The sequence below is a fragment of the Mirounga leonina genome, unplaced genomic scaffold (genome assembly GCF_011800145.1).
Source record: "Mirounga leonina isolate KUSES-001 unplaced genomic scaffold, KU_Mleo_1.0 Mir_129, whole genome shotgun sequence".
Taxonomy (NCBI): Eukaryota; Metazoa; Chordata; class Mammalia; order Carnivora; family Phocidae; genus Mirounga; species Mirounga leonina.
This window is the reverse complement of record NW_023270323.1, coordinates 16,200,073-16,216,920: the sequence shown is the minus strand read 5'-3', so window position 1 is coordinate 16,216,920 and position 16,848 is coordinate 16,200,073. Positions and strand designations below refer to the sequence as shown.

At 37.2% G+C, this 16,848-nt stretch overlaps 1 protein-coding gene across 1 annotated transcript in view; it reads right to left on the bottom strand.

Moving 5' to 3' along the window:
• The window catches only part of PRKG2 (protein kinase cGMP-dependent 2), a 95,201-nt gene that overhangs the window by 36,401 nt on the left and 41,952 nt on the right, over positions 1-16,848 (bottom strand). Inside the window, exons 8-9 of the mRNA XM_035004697.1 lie at positions 10,406-10,474; positions 982-1,080 (exon numbers count right to left, since the gene is read on the bottom strand). Coding sequence (XP_034860588.1) covers positions 982-1,080; positions 10,406-10,474 — 168 coding nt within the window. The remainder of the gene's footprint in view (positions 1-981; positions 1,081-10,405; positions 10,475-16,848) is intronic.

Here is a 16,848-nt window from a genome sequence, read left to right as displayed (position 1 = left end):
GTCAGATTTTGAAGCTTTCCATGGCTGAACCAGAATGACTGCTTAGTAAAACATGAAAGATACATTTCTTACTTTATGTCTAAGTATCATTGTTTGGAAATACTCATTTTTCTCTTTTAATTAAGATATACTGCTCTGACCTATATTATATATATATATATGTATATATATATATATATTCATATATATGTATATATATATATATTCATAAATTGTTCTTACTACAAAAGGTCTTTAAGAACATAAAAACTGCAAATATATTCCTTGCATAAAAAGACAAAAACAAAAAACTTAGGAGGTCCTGACTGAATGTTCTAATTTAACTCAAATGTCAGTTTTCTAGAACTTTCGACTCCAGCTTCATTAGTACTACCTGGTGAATATATGCTTAAGTATTTACTCTACAAACTGTAAAGGATTTTCAAACAATTTTAATTTTACAAAGTAGTTTTTCTCTTAAGCACAACATTTTTCATCAATATTACTGTATTTAGTCCAACCTAATTCCTTCCTACACACACACACACACACACACACACACACACACAGCCCGGGGCAACAGATCCCTTATATTCTGAAATAATTCTGCCTCTCCTCCTAGCTCTTTACCTGGAATCAGAATGAACTGGTTACTCTAGTGCCTTGGCATTCCTGTTTGATTTCCAGGGGCAATATAGGCTTCATTTCTGAATAACATCCTCTTGACATTGGAAAGACAATGTCAAGCAACCATTTCCCAATGCCCCCTCTCAGGAAATGTCTCCCTCACGTTACTACTCATCAATCCAAAATAAGAAGCTGACTACTTCCAGACTAAAGTAACATCCATACTAGTGGTAAGTGGCATCTTCTTTGTGCAAGAACAATTTAAAAGAACTGCCCCCAGTTTTCTAGTGACGGCACACTGAAAGTTACCACAAAGCGAATCACACACACTTGCCAGAAGTCACATGCAGCTGAGGAAAATACTGCTCCACTTACTTCGCATGTCTTTTCTCATCATCACGGTTCAGGTTTGCCACGTACCCTTCAAGGTACTTTTGGAGTTCTTCAAAAGTCCCAACTGTTTGGTTGAATGTTCTAAGTGAATAGAATAAATAGTTATCTTTGCAATTTGACATTTCCTCAAGCTCTTAGAAGACTTTGTGTATGATTTTTGATGGCTTTGTAAATGGTTTTTCAATAATTCAGGTTACAGTAAAGTTGCCAAAAAATGTAGAATAGCTATTAGAAGTTATATAAGTAATCCTTCAAGTCTGTGAAAGCAAAGAAGAGAAAAATTTTCTGTAGTTTTCTGCCTTGTGGTTCAGGTTAACCAGCAATTTTTTTCAAGAAGATAGTGGAAAGAAAATAGTCTATATAATCTGTTTACTGTATCAACAGGCTACACGGGTTGCAGATTTTCCTAACTTCATCAAATTAAGCTACTTATTTTAAAAATCAAGGATAAAATTTTTCTTTTTTATTTTATTTTATTATGTTATGTTAATCACCATACATTACATCATTAGTTTTTGATGTAGTGTTCTATGATTCATTGTTTGCGTATAGCACCCAGTGTTCCATTCAATAGTGCCCTCTTTAATACCCATCACCAGGCTAACGCATCCCAACACCACCCTCCCCTCTAGAACCCTCAGTTTGTTTCTCAGAGTCCATAGTCTCTCATGGTTCATCTCCCCCTCCGATTCCCCCCCTTCATTTTTCCCTTCCTACTTTCTTTTTTTTTAAACATATAATGTATTATTTGTTTCAGAGGTAAAGGTCTGTGATTCAACAGTCTTAACACAATTCACACAATTGTTTCCCGAGATTAAGAATTCCTCATATCAGTGAGGTCATATGATACATGTCTTTCTCTGATTGACTTATTTCACTCAGCGTAATACCCTCCAGTTCCATCCATGTCGTTGCAAATGCCAAGATTTCATTCCTTTTGATGGCTTCATAATATTCCATTATATATATATACACACATATATATACACACACACACACACATATATACATATATGTGTGTGTGTATATATATATATATATGCCACATCTTCTTTATCCATTCATCTGTCGATGGACATCTTGGCTCTTTCCATAGTTTGGCTATTGTGGACATTGCTGCTATAAACATCAGGGTGCATGTATCCTTTCAGATCCCTACATTTGTATCTTTGGGGTAAATACCCAGTAGTGCAATTGCTGGGTCGTATGGTAGCTCTATTTTCAACTTTTTGAGGAACTTCCATACTGTTTTCCAGAGTGGCTGCACCAGCTTGCATTCCCATCAACAGTGTAGGAGGGTTCCCCTTTCTCTACATTCTCGCCAACATCTGTCGTTTCCTGACTTGTTAATTTTAGCCATTCTGACTGGTGTGAGGTGGTATCTCACTGAGGTTTTGATTTGGATTTCCCTGATGCCGAGCAATGTTGAGCACTTTTTCATGTGTCTATTGGCCATTTGGATGTCTTCTTTGGAAAAATGTCTGTTCATGTCTTCTGCCCATTTCTTGATTGGATCATTTGTTCTTTGGGTATTGAGTTTAAGAAGTTCTTTATAGATTCTGGATACTAGCCCTTTATCTGATATGTCATTTGCAAATATCTTCTCCCATTCTGTCAGTTGTCTTTTGGTTTTGTTGACTGTTTCCTTTGTTGTGCAAAAGCTTTTTATCTTGATGAAGTCCCAATAGCTCATTTTTGTCCTTGCTTCCCTTGCCTTTGGTGATGTTTCTAGGAAGAAGTTGCTGTGGCTGAGGTCGAAGAGGTTGCTGCCTGTGTTCTCCTCTAGGATTTTGATGGACTCCTGTCTCACATTCAGGTCTTTCAACCATTTTGAGTCTATTTTTGTGTGTGGTGTAAGGAAATGGTCCAGTTTCATTCTTCTGCACGTGGCTGTCCAATTTTCCCAACACCATTTGTTGAAGAGACTGTCTTTTTCCCACTGGACATTCTTTCCTGCTTTGTCGAAGATTAGTTGACCATAGAGTTGAGGGTCCATTTCTGGGCTCTCTATTCTGTTCCACTGATCTATGTGTCTGCTTTTGTGCCAGTCCCATACTGTCTTAATGATTACAGCTTTGTAATAGAGCTTGAAGTCCGGAATTGTGATGCCACCAGCTTTACTTTTCTTTTTCAACATTCCTCTGGCTATGCGGGGTGTTTTCTGGTTCCATACAAACTTTAGGATTATTTGTTCCATTTCTTTGAAAAAAGTGGATGGTATTTTGATAGGGATTGCATTAAATGTGTAGATTGCTCTAGGTAGCATTGACAACTTCACAATATTTGTTATTCCAATCCATAAGCATGGAACGTTTTTCCATTTCTTTGTGTCTTCCTCAATTTCTTTCATGAGTATTTTATAGTTTTCTGAGTACAGATTCTTTGCCTCTTTGGTTAGATTTATTCCTAGGTATCTTATGGTTTGGGGTGCAATTGTAAATGGGATTGACTCCTTAATTTCTCTTTCTTCTGTCTTGTTGGTGTATAGGAATGCCACTGATTTCTGTGCATTGATTTTATATCCTGCTATTTTACTGAATTCCTATATGAGTTCTAGCAGTTTCGGGGTGGAGTCTTTGGGGTTTTCCACATAAAGTATCATATCATCTGCAAAGAGTGAGAGTTTGACTTCTTCTTTGCTGATTCGGATGTCTTTTATTTCTAATTTGTCTGATACAAGGATTGCCACCCCAGCTTTCTTTTGGTGTCCATTAGCATGGTAAATGGTTTTCCGCCCCCTCACTTTCAATCTGGAGGTGTCTTTGGGTCTAAAATGAGTTTCTTGCAGACAGCATATTGATGGGTCTTATTTTTTTATCCAATCTGATACCCTGTGTCTTTTGATTGGGGCATTTAGCCCATTTACATTCAGGGTAACTACTGAAAGATATGAATTTAGTGCCACTGTATTTTCTGTAAGGTGACTGTTACTATATATTGTCTGTGTTCCTTTCTGGTCTATGTTACTTTTAGGCTCTCTCTTTGCTTAGAGGACCCCTTTCAATATTTCTTGTAGGGCTGGTTTCGTGTTTGCAAATTCCTTTAGTTTTTGTTTGTCCTGGAAGCTTTTTATTTCTATTTTCAATGACAGCCTAGCTGGATATAGTATTCTTGGCTGCATATTTTTCTCATTTAGTGCTCTGAATATATCATGCCAGTCCTTTCTGGCCTGCCAGGTCTCTGTGGATAGGTCTGTTGCCAATCTAATGTTTCTACCATTGTAGGTTACAGATCTCTTCTCCTGAGCTGCTTTCAGGATTTTCTCTTTGTCTCTGAGACTCATAAGTTTTACTATTAGATGTCAGGGTGTTGACCTATTTTTATTGATTTTGAGGGGGGTTCTGTGCCTGCTGGATTTTGATGCCTGTTTCCTTCCCCAAATTAGGGAAGTTCTCTGATATGATTTGCTCCAATATACCTTCTGACCCTCTCTTTCTTCTTCTTCTGGGATCCCAATTATTCTAATATTGTTTCGTCTTATGGTATCACTTATCTCTCGAATTCTGCCCTCGTGATCCAATAGTTGTTTATCTCTCTTTTTCTCAGCTTCTTTATTTTCCATCATTTGGTCTTCTATATCACTATTCTCTCTTCTGCCTCATTTATCCTAGCAGTTAGAGCCTCCATTTTTGATTGCACCTCATTAATAACCTTTTTGATTTCAACTTGGTTAGATTTTAGTTCTTTTATTTCTCCAGAAAGGGTTTCTCTAATAATTTCCATGCTTTTTCAAGCCCAGCTAGTATCTTTAAAATCGTCATTCTGAACTCTAGTTCTGACATCTTACTAATGTCCGTATTGATTAGGTCCCTGGCAGTCGGTACTGCCTCTTGTTCTTTTTTTTGAGGTGATTTTTTTCCATCTTGTCATTTTGTCCAGAGCAGAATAGGTGAATGAGAGAACAAAATGTGAACAGGGTAATAATGACCCCAGAAAAATATACACTAAACAAATCAGAAGAGACCTGAAACCGGGGGAAAAGAAAGGGAAAGAAAGAAAAAAGAAAAAAAAAAAGAAAAAGAAAAGGATAAATAAAAAAGAACAACAAGAAAAAAACCAGAATATAATCAAATATGATCAGGCTGGTGCATAGATCAGTGCCACACACTAGATTTGGGGCGTATTTTGGTCTGTTAGAAGAAAGTGTCTCCCAAAATTTTAAAGAAAGAGAAACTTACATAATATAATGTACAAAAATAAGGGTAAATACGATGAAGGGATGGACTATGACTTTAAAGATGAAAATTATAAAAGATTTTATAAAAGGAATTGATAAGAAGTTGGTTGGAAAAAGAAAGAAGAGAATTAAAAAAAAAGGGAGAGAATGTGATCAGGTGGGAGACTAGAACAAAGCCATACACTAGAGATTTAGGGTATATTTTGGTCTATTAGAAGAAACTAAATTCCCAAATTTTAAAGAGAGACCAACTTATATATATATATACCAAAAATAAGGTTAACTACTATGAAAGGAATAGAATATGACTCTAAAAATGAAAAATAAAAAAAGATTTTTTAAAAAGGGGAGTGATAAGATGTTGGTTGAAAAGGGGAAAAAGAAAAATCCAAAAAGAAAAAAAAAAGAAAAGAAAATTAAGAAAATTAACTCTGAAACACTAAAGAATCATGGGCAAAAAGCCATGAATTCTATGTGCAGTATTCCCCTAGCACTGGAGTTCTGCTATTCTCATTGATCAGTAAACTTGGTCTTGGCTGGCTGTTCTTGCTGATCTTCCGGGGGAGGGGCCTGTTGCCGGGGTTCCCAAATGTCTTTGCCGGAGGCAGAATTGCCCTGCCCTTGCCAGTCGGGGCTAAGTAATCTGCTCAGGTTTGCTCTCGGGAGCTTTTGTTCCCTGCAAACTTTCCGTACAGCTTTGGAGGACGAGCGTGAAAATGGCGGCCTCCCAATCTCCGCCCCGGAGGAGCCGAGAACTCGGGGCCCTGCTCCTCAGTGCGCCTCCAGAGAAAAGCAGTCACTCACTCCCGTCTCCCTGGTCTCCGGCCGCACTCCGTGCTCACCTGGCCTGTGACTGAGCATTTCTATCTCTGGCACACGACCCCGTGTGGAGTCTCCAGACCCAGCCGATCCCTGCAGTGCACTCCCGCACCACTCCTCCCCGAGAAGGAAGGGGAGTTTCCCCGGATCTGTCACTTGTTGGGTCCCCTGCTGGAAGAGCAGTGGCCTGACTGTGCCGTGGACCACGGTTTATGGCAACCCCAAGCTGAGAGCCCACTCCTTGGCTCCGTTTCTGCAGCCGGCTTTCCTGCTCTGATACCTGGGAGCTCTGCCGCACTCAGGCACCCCTGGTCTTTCTGTGACCCCGAGGGTCCTGAGACCACACTGTCCCAGCGAGGGTTCCACCCCCCTGATTAGCCACCGGAGCGACGTCCCTCAGCGGAGCTGACTTCTAAAAGTTCTGATTTTGTGCTCCGCAGCTCTATCACTTGCTGGTAGCGGCTGATGGAGGCTCCCTCCCCCGCCCATCTATCCTCCCGAATATCACCTCGGATTCACTTCTCTGCACGTCGTACCTTCCAGAAAGTGGTCGCTTCTCTGTTCAGAGAGTTGCTGCTATTCTTTTCTTTGATCTCCTGTTGAGTTCGTAGGTGTTCAGAATGGTTTGATCCATATCTAGCTGAATTCCTGGGACGAGACGAAATTAACGTCTCCTACTCCTCCGCCATCTTGCTCCTCAAGGAGAAAATTTTTCTTTTCTTTTCCCTTGGTAATACTCCTCATTTTACATTCCTTCATAATTAAATCCATTTTTTTTTACTTTATCTCAGTGGTTCTCTGAGGCTCAGCCAACATCTTCCCTTGACCACTCTCACCTCCACAAATCAGACGTGTGTGGCGTCATCTAATTTCACTACATTGTTTGTGGGAATTCTTAATCACAGCCTTGCCCATGAGAAATAAAGAATTGCCTTCCTCACCAAGTGAAATATATTTTCTTGATTATCTTTTCAATGCTTCCCCATCCCTACACTAGACAACCTACTTCAATTTGTGATTTTTAGGGTAGTTCTCTTCCTTACTGCAAAATAGTATCCTTCTAGAAACTATGCTTTAATCTTCTTGCTGAATTTTAAGCACCTGAGCATAGCAAAATGAAAGGAATGAAAATTGACCTCAAAACACCTAGAACTAATAAACCAGACCCGTCTCATTACTGTACTGTTGCCATCTGTTGCCTGCCTAGCCCTGAAGACCTCTACCCACATTGAACTGGCCACCAACCTACATTTCCATTATTAAGCAGATCTTATATACCATGCTGGGTATTTTCCATTTTTCCCTTCAGAGCTACTCTCCCCTCTTTTCTATCCTCTGTGAACTGTCCTTCATTGACTGTAGAGCAGTGAGAAACAAGAGTATTGCCATGAAATTTCAAATTTCCAATAGTTGAAATTTTCAAGTAAAAGAGAAATACTTCTTGTACTTTATTTTGCTTTTATTTATTCTATGTCACCATTATTGGCCTGCTGTTAAACTAATTAAAGTACCGTAAACAAATCTCATGTTTAAAATGTAGGCTTACACGGGCATCCCAGGTCCCTAGAAATTCTTCACAAACTCAAGTTAAAGCAAATTTAAATGGCTACAACATGCTAGCTGTAACAAACAGCCTATAATCACTTTGATGGTACAGCATGAGATGTAATCACTTCCTTTGAGAGCTATCCCAACAACCAATGATGGAGATGTCACAAATCACACTCCCCACATATTCAGAGCTACTGCCATTTTGCACATTTTATTACATTCTAAAAATAGGAAAACTAACTCTCCTCCTTGCAGTGTATTCATTCTATGCATTTTGAAACAATGCATTAGGAAAGAAGAAATAAAGAGCCAAAGGCTTTCAGTCACTACATTTCATTACATTCTAAAAATAGGAAAACTAACTCTCCTCCTTGCAATGTATTCATTCTATGCATTTTGAAAACAATGCATTAGGAAAGAAGAAATAAAGAGCCAAAGGCTTTCAGTCACTACATTTCATTGCAAGGATGGTGCCCTTTATTCAGCCAACATGTGGAGCCCCTCCCGTCTGCCAAGGACTAGGTCATTTGCTAGCCTTGCAAAAGCAGTGAACAAGGAAATGTTTCTGTTCTCATGAAGCTTACAGAAGACTGGGAAGACAGATGTTAAATAAAGCAATTAAGTATAATGTGAATGATGATATAAGGGTATATAGGGTACTGTGGGAGAATTATCATGGGATATTAACCTAGTCTATTAGTCATAACTATGATGATGATATAATTCGCCATTCAAGCTGAATACTTTTCAGAGTGAAAGGTGGTGCCAATAATATGCTGGGACAACAAGAACTATCCAGGAAATCCAGGATGTAGGTCAACCTGGTCATACCTGATATTCAGCTTTTCTCACCCATAGAATAAATTCATGTAATTTTTTAAGTCTCGAGCCTAATACAATACTCTGTACACTACAGAATCTCAGCTGTATACATGTAAATTGAACATTTTAAAATTATAAACTTCCAAATAATATATAAATTCTACAAAATCCTTGCATCCTTTTTGGGGATTATGAATACATGAGATATTGTATAAAAACTTGCTTGTGTGGTTACAATGAAGAAAAAGGAAAGGAGTTCTTCCTTTTTGTCATATTTTTAGTCCCAGAGTTTCAGAGCAATTTATAAGATTCTACTGCACAGCTAATGCTATTTAGTGCATGCATATATTTTTAAAGAACTCATACACAAAACAATGCATTATCAGGACAATACTGTACCAATATATTTTCCATTTGTGAGCTGGCATCCAAAGATTACCTTTATCTGAACATATTTTGCACTTTCTGGCCCCCATGCCTTTGTTTTTAAGTTATACTTCACCTGGAGAGACTTCTACATTTCCCATTTGCCTGAAAAATTCCTATTAATTTTTAAGCACCATTTCCTCACCTAAAAAAAAAAACCTTGCCCACTCCTCTTTCTGAACACATGCTATGGGAGCCAAATGGCACAGTGGAAAGAACTCTGAGAGAAATCTGTGCTCCATCACAGATGGCAATGCTGGGGCAACTCTTTACCAATCCGGGACTTCCTCTTCTTATCCATGAGAGAGAGATTAAAATAATTTGAAGTGATATTAAGAATTATTGTTCTATGTGTGGTGATGGATGCTAACTAGACTGATTGCAGTGGTCATTTTGCAATATATACATCTTTCAAATCATGTTACACACCTAAAAGTAATTTAAAGTTATGTATCAATTATATCTTGATTACAAATAATAAATAAAAAAGAATTATTGCTAACTGGGTGTGTTAATGTTATTGTGGTCATGTATTTTAAGTAACATTTATCTTTTAGAGATGCTACTAAAATTTATAGATGAAATAATTTTATGTTTGGAATTTGCTTGAAAATAGTATGGAGAAGGCAGGGAGGGGGTAGCAAAGTGATACAGATAAGGCATTAATTGATAATTTTTGGACTTGCATTATGGGGTTCATAATACTATCCTGTCTGCTTTTTAATATATGGAAATTTTCCATAATACAAAGATTTTTTAAATATTCTAAAGTTCTTTCCAGTTCTAAATCTCCACAATTCTATGTTCAATATGAATGTTATGTTCAATTAGCAATCAACTACATACTCCCTTGTGATATTTCTTGTCATTTTACTATTTTTTGCTAATATTTTATATGAGTATGCCCTATTTCTTTGACTACACTAAGACATTTCTTAGACAATGGCCTAGCTTTGGTATATTTGAATTTCCTTTATTATATCTAGAAAATCAGTAAACCGACAACTGATTAATGAGAGACCCGAAGGGCCAGATTCAAATATGATTTGAAATGAATTAAGGACACAAGGTAAGACTTTTTCTGAAAAACAACCTGAGACATTTAGAGATTAATATTAAGACACACCACTTGCAACTTACTACAAATGTTAAATTAAACCTTCTCTGGAAATACATAGAGCTAATGGCTATTTTATATTATGTTCAAGAGAGATAGGTTTTATTCAAAAAAATTTTTGACTGCTTAGAGCATTTTAGAAATAAATTATGGAATTGTTCACTATATTGTGTTGGGAAAAAAATCCAAGAGTACTAATAAGCTTATTCCTCTGGAAGATGAAGCATTTAAATCAGTCTATCATTGATATTTATGTACAAACTTTGCACACAAAATATTTAGCCTGCAAGCATCTACCACTACCCCAGACAGATTCAGATCAGAAGGCCCAGTTCCTCCCCATGAATTTTAATAGAATGTACTCGCAGCTGAGGATTGGCCAGCATTTCTAAGTGGTGATGAATGAGAAGACAGATGGGCCCTTGGAGTAACAGAAGGCCAAGTCTTCAAAGGTGGCCGCAGCCTACCTTCTCCGACAACATCAGCATACTCACTCTCGATCTATAACTAGGCATGCCACATCATTTTCTTCAGCAATAATGTTAGCTGATCTGACATCCTCACTGCAGACAGAAACAGGGAAGTCAATTTTCCACCGTTAGAAATTAAACATCCATTTTTATTAGAGAACCTACTTTTTTATGAAACACCATCACTTAAACCTTCCAAAGACTGCTTTTTTTTTTTTTTAACATCATAACGTATATTCCATCCCTTTCCAAAAAAGGACTGGAAATGTGTCCCAATAAAGGTTACATATGCAAGGAATTCAGACAAGATAACTGCACTGGGAACAGAGAGGAATCAGTGACTGTGACTGTCTATGGAATATCCTTCTGGGCTTTGTTTCAGACAAAATAAAATACCTCTCCTGTGATCAAGTGGGAATTGCTAATTATAAGCAGCCAAAACTGAAATTAACAGATCAAAAAAATTTACTGGGAAAACATTCAAGTAATTAACATAGAATAAAAAAAAACAATCAAGAATAAAGCCCAAAGAAAGTGTTTTGAGTATCATATCACCCAATGATTTAAATAAACACGAAAATACTTTAATTTCATAAAGCCTAAGATGTACATTTTCCACTAAAATCTCTGAAATCAGAGCATGTCTTACAATTGATGATGAATCATATTGTAATTAATAGCACTGTCTTTCTTTCTCAAGGGTACATAATATAATTGGTGCATCTCACAATTGATATCCTAGATACAATGAATTATGACATATGACCTAATGACTGTAAACTTAATGACCTAAAGGATACCAATAGGCCAAGCACTGGGTAAAGTATTTCTTTAGAGACCTTTATTTGTATTAGTTTCCTCCTCTATAAGTTACAAACTAAAGACACTGAAAAATGGTACACCCAGATGGTACCCAGTGCTGTGAGATTCATTTAAGGTAACTGGGAGGAACAAGGAGACTGAGACTGCTCTAAGCATCTTCATCAAAAATGGCATCACACAAAGTATATATATAGTTCCTTCTTCTTCCCTTAGTGATGGAATAGGAAAAACCTGATGACCCATTTCTCATTCCAAAGAAGTCCCTTATCCTCATAGCTAATATCCAGGGTCCTTCTGATATAACCCATAGTTCCTCCCAAATTTATAGGGTCCTTGCTAGAGACATAGGTGAAAACATTCCAGCTTGATGAGCTTTTGAGCTGAGAGCTGGGTAGCCTGTACTCAACTTGTATGTGTGTAGACATCTATATCTATATGTAGAGATAGATATACATATACACATACATATGCATATACATATGATCTTAGATATGAGCCAATTTGATTTGTGAGTTCAGAAAAACAAAGGTATGGCATCCCTTTCACTTGTCAGTGTCAAGACTGACTAGGAATATTCTCTGCAAACACTTTATAAATATTAGGGTTTATAAATACACATATGTTTCTTTCATAATAACTGTGTAAGTGCCATGGATAAATTTTTGCCCATAAAATGTTGCAAGAACTCCTGGGACTAATTAATGTCAAGTCCCAGAAATACACAGACTATAAGGAATATTGAGTCGCCATCAGTGGCCCTAAAAAGTGATAGCAAAGAAATGAACAAAAATGTAAAAATATTTGTATCCAATGCTCCTTTTCCTTGATTTTAGCTTTATGCTTCCAAATGCCCGGGGAGTTGTGTATCTATATTAAATACAAATTCCCATGTTTCTCATGGGAAAACACTGTAATTGGCTGGCTGCAACATATAGCATAAATTATTTCAGGTCCAGCAAAATCAGACAGTGTATTTCTTTCAAGAGCTCTTTGACTCTTACGGTGTATTTATAAAGTTCTCTGCACTTTCAAACTTTAGTTGTTTTTTTTTTTTGAAGGTATGAGAAAAAGAATCTAGTAATGTTAACAACAAATACATTGAAGTTTTGAATAACAATATTACATAATTATATTACATGAACCTATTCATATTGTCACAACCAAAAAAATTAAAAAGGACAATTTCCCTGTTGTTGAAACAAGTTAATTACGAGCTAGAAAACGGGAAAAAAACATTTTAGCTTGTCTTTAAATTCCATTTTTAAATTGTTTACAAAATAACCATAATCTAACTTACTAAGTTTAAACAGTTTTTCCATTAAAAATAAGAGCTTCATAATTTTTAAATAATCAAATTTGTCTCCCAGTAATTTATGAACACCTTTTCTTTGCTCTATACTTAATATTATCATCACATACAAATCAGCAAAACTGGCACATCATGACAAAAATTTAAAAGGAAGAAAGTGAACAGAAATAATACTTGTTTCTATAAGCACAAATTGGAAATAAAAACCATTTAGTAATAACATAAAGTTTAAATGATGTCTCAACTAATTTCAAATAGTCCTTTAAAAACATACGTAACTCCAAAAAAAGTATTGCTCAAAACTCTACACTTGATCTTAGTCAAAAGGCTGAGAAGCAATTCAAAACTCTAATTTGATCTTTTATAAAGTTATTTATTTTTTTTTTAAGATTTTTATTTATTTATTTGACAGAGAGAGACACAGCAAGAGAGGGAACACAAGCAGGGGGCGTGGGGGAGGGAGAAGCAGGCTTCCGGCAGAGCGGGGAGCCCGATGTGGGGCTCTATCCCAGTGCCCTGGGATCACAACCTGAGCCGAAGGCAGATGCCCAATGACTGAGCCACCCAGGTGCCCCTAAAGTCATTTATATTTAAGAAAATGTGTTGTTGTTGTTTTTTTACTTGAGGTTGTTTTCTGAGTCCCAGGAAGTACACAGTGTCTCCTGAGACATTTTTTGATCTTTATAAATATTTCTTCCATAAGTTAGATTAAGAGTAGATAACCTCATCCATCAAAAGACGTAAGGTTCAGGTAGACGTTTCATACACACTATTTTTTTAATTAATTTTTTTAAATTTTATTATGTTATGTTAGTCACCATACAATACATCATTGGTTTTTGATGTGGTGATCCACGATCCATTTTTTTCGTATAACACCCAGTGCTCCATGCAGTACATGCCCTCCTTAATACTCATCACTGGGCTAACCAATCCCCCCTCCCCTCTAAAACCCTGTTTGTTTCTCAGAGTCCATAGTCCTTCATGATTCATCTCTCCCTCCAATTCCCTCCCCCATTTTTCCCTTCCTTCTCCTAATGTCCTCCATGCTATTCCTTATGTTCCACAAATAAGTGAAACCATATGATAATTGACTTTCTCTGCTTGACTTATTTCACTTAGCATAATCTCCTCCAGTCCCATCCATGTTGATGTAAAAGTTGGGTATTCATCTTTCCTGATGGCTGAGTAATATTCCATTGTATATATGGACCACATCTTCTTTATCTATTCATCTGTTGAAGGCCATCTCGGCTCTTTCCACAGTTTGGCTATTGTGGACATTGCTGCTATGAACGTTGGGGTGCATATGGCCCTTCTTTTCATTACATCTGTGTCTTTGGGGTAAATACCCAGTAGTGCAATTGCTGGGTCATAGGGTAGCTCTATTTTTAATTTTTTGAGGCACTTCCACACTGTTTTCCAAAGTGGCTGTACCAACTTGCATTCCCACCAACAGTGTAAGAGGGTTCCCCTTTCTCCACAACTTCTCCAACATTTGTTGTTTCTTGCCTTGTCAATTTTTGCCATTCTAACTGGTGTAAGGTAGTATCTCATTGTGGTTTTGATTTGAATTTCCCTGATGGCTAATGATGATGAACATTTTTTCATGTGTCTGTTAGCCATTTGTATGTCTTCTTCAGAGAATTGTCTTTTCATATCTTCTGCCCACTTTTTGACTTGATTATTTGTTTTTTGGGTGTTGAGTTTGAGAAGTTCTTTATAGATCTTGGATACCAGCCCTTTATCTGTAGTGTCATTTGCAAATATCTTCTCCCATTCTGTGGGTTGCCTCTTTGTTTTGTTGACTGTTTCCTTTGCTATGCAGAAGCTTTTTATCTTGATGAAGTCCCAAAAGTTCATTTTTGCTTTTGTTTCACTAGCTTTTGGAGATGTGTCTTGAAAAAAGTTGCTGTGGCCGATGTCAAAGAGGTTACTGCCTATGTTCTCTTGTAGGATTTTGATGGATTCCTGTCTCACATTGAGGTCTGTCATCCACTTTGAGTTTATATTTGTGAATGGTGTTAGAGAATGGTCGAGTTTCATTCTTCTGCATGTGGCTGTCCAATTTTCCCAGCACCATTTATTGAAGAGACTGTCTTTTTTCCATTGCATGTTTTTTCCTGCTTTGTCAAAGATTACTTGACCATAGAGTTGAGGGTCCATATCCGGGTTTTCTATTCTGTTCCATTGGTCTATATGTTTGTTTTTGTGCCAGTACCATGCTGTCTTGGTGATCACAGCTTTGTAATATAGCTTGAAATCGGGCAACGTGATGCCTCCAGCTTTGTTTTTCTTTTTCAACATTTCCTTGGCGATTCGGGGTCTTTTCTGATTCCATACAAATTTTAGGATTGTTTGTTCCAGCACTTTGAAAACTGTCATTGGAATTTTGATTGGGATGGCACTGAAGGTATAGATTGCTCTGGGTAACATAGACATTTCAACAATGTTTATTCTTCCGATCCATGAGCATGGAATATTTTTCCATCTTTTTGTGTCTTCTTCAATTTCTTTCATGAGTGTTTTGTAGTTCCTAGAGTATAGATCCTTTACCTCTTTGGTTAGGTTTATCCCGAGGTATCTTATGGTTTTTGGTGCTATTGTAAATGGAATCGTTTCTCTAATTTCTTTCTACAGTTGCATTGTTAGTGTATAAGAAAGCAACTGATTTTTGTGCATTGATTTTGTATCCTGCCACATTACTGAATTGCTGGATGAGTTCCAGTAATTTGGGGGTGGAGTCTTTTGGGTTTTCCACATAAAGTATCATGTCGTCTGCGAAAAGAGAGAGTTTGACTTCTTCTTTGCCAATTTGAACACCTTTTATTTCTTTTTGTTGTCTGATTACTGTTGCTAGGACTTCTAGTACTATGTTGAACAATAGTGGCGAGAGTGGGCATCCTTGATGTGTTCCTGATCTTAAGGGAAAGGCTCTCAGCTTTTCCCCATTGAGGATGATATTCGCTGTGGGATTTTCATAGATGGATTTTATGAGCTTGAGGAATGTTCCCTCTATCCCTATACTCTGGAGAGTTTTAATCAGGAAAGGATGTTGTATTTTGTCAAATGCTTTTTCTGTATCAATTGAGAGGACCATATGCTTCTTCTCCCTCCTCTTATTAATGTGTTCTATCACATTGATTGATTTGCGAATGTTGAACCACACTTGCATCCTGGGGATAAATCCCACTTGGTCGTGGTGGATGATCCTTTTAATGTATTGTTGGATCCTATTAGCTAGGATTTTGTTGAGGATTTTGGAATCCATATTCATCAGGGATATCGGTGTGAAATTCTCCTTTTTGATGGGGTCTTTGCCTGGTTTGGGGATTAAGGTAATGCTGGCCTCATAGAATGAGTTTGGAAGTTTTCCTTCTGTTTCTATTTTTTGAAACAGCTTCAGTAGAATAGGCATTATTTCTTCTTTGAATGTTTGGTAGAATTCCCCAGGGAATCCATCAGGCCCTGGACTCTTGTTTTTTGGGAGGTTTTTGATCACTGCTTCAATCTTGTTACTGGTTATTGGCCTATTCATGTTGTCAATTTCTTCCTGTTTCAGTCTTGGCAGCTTATAGGTTTCCAGGAAGGCCTCCATTTCATCCAGATTGCTCAGTTTATTGGCATATAGTTGTTGATAATAATTTCTAATAATTGTTTCTATTTCCTTGGTGTTAGTCATGATCTCTCCCGTTTCATTCATATTTTATTAATTTGGGTCCTTTCTCTTTTCTTTTGGATAAGTCTGGCCAGTGGTTTATCAATCTTATTAATTCTTTCAAAGAACCAACTTCTAGTTTCGTTGATCTGATCTACTGTGTTTCTGGTTTCTAATTCATTGATTTCTGCTCTAATTTTAATTATTTCTCTTCTAATGCATGGCTTAGGCGTCATTTGTTGGTTTTTCTCTAGTTCTTTAAGGTGTAGAGTTAGTTGGTGAATTCGGGATTTTTCTATTTTTTTGAGTGAGGCTTGGATGGCTATGTATTTCCCCCTTAGGACCACCTTTGCAGTATCTCATAGGTTTTGGATCAATGTGTTTTCATTCTCATTGATTTCCATGAATTGTTTAAGTTCTTCTTTGATTTCTTGGTTGACCCAAACATTCTTGAGCAGAGTGGTCTTTAGCTTCCAAGTGTTTGAATTCCTGCCAAATTTTTTCTTGTGATTGAGTTCCAGTTTTAGAGCATTGTGGTCTGAGAATATGCAGGGAATAATCTCAATCTTCTGGTATTGGTTGAGACCTGATTTGTGACCCAGTATATGGTCTATTCTGGAGAAAGTTCCATGCACGCTCGAGAAGAATGAGTATTCTGTTGTTTTAGGGTGGAATGTT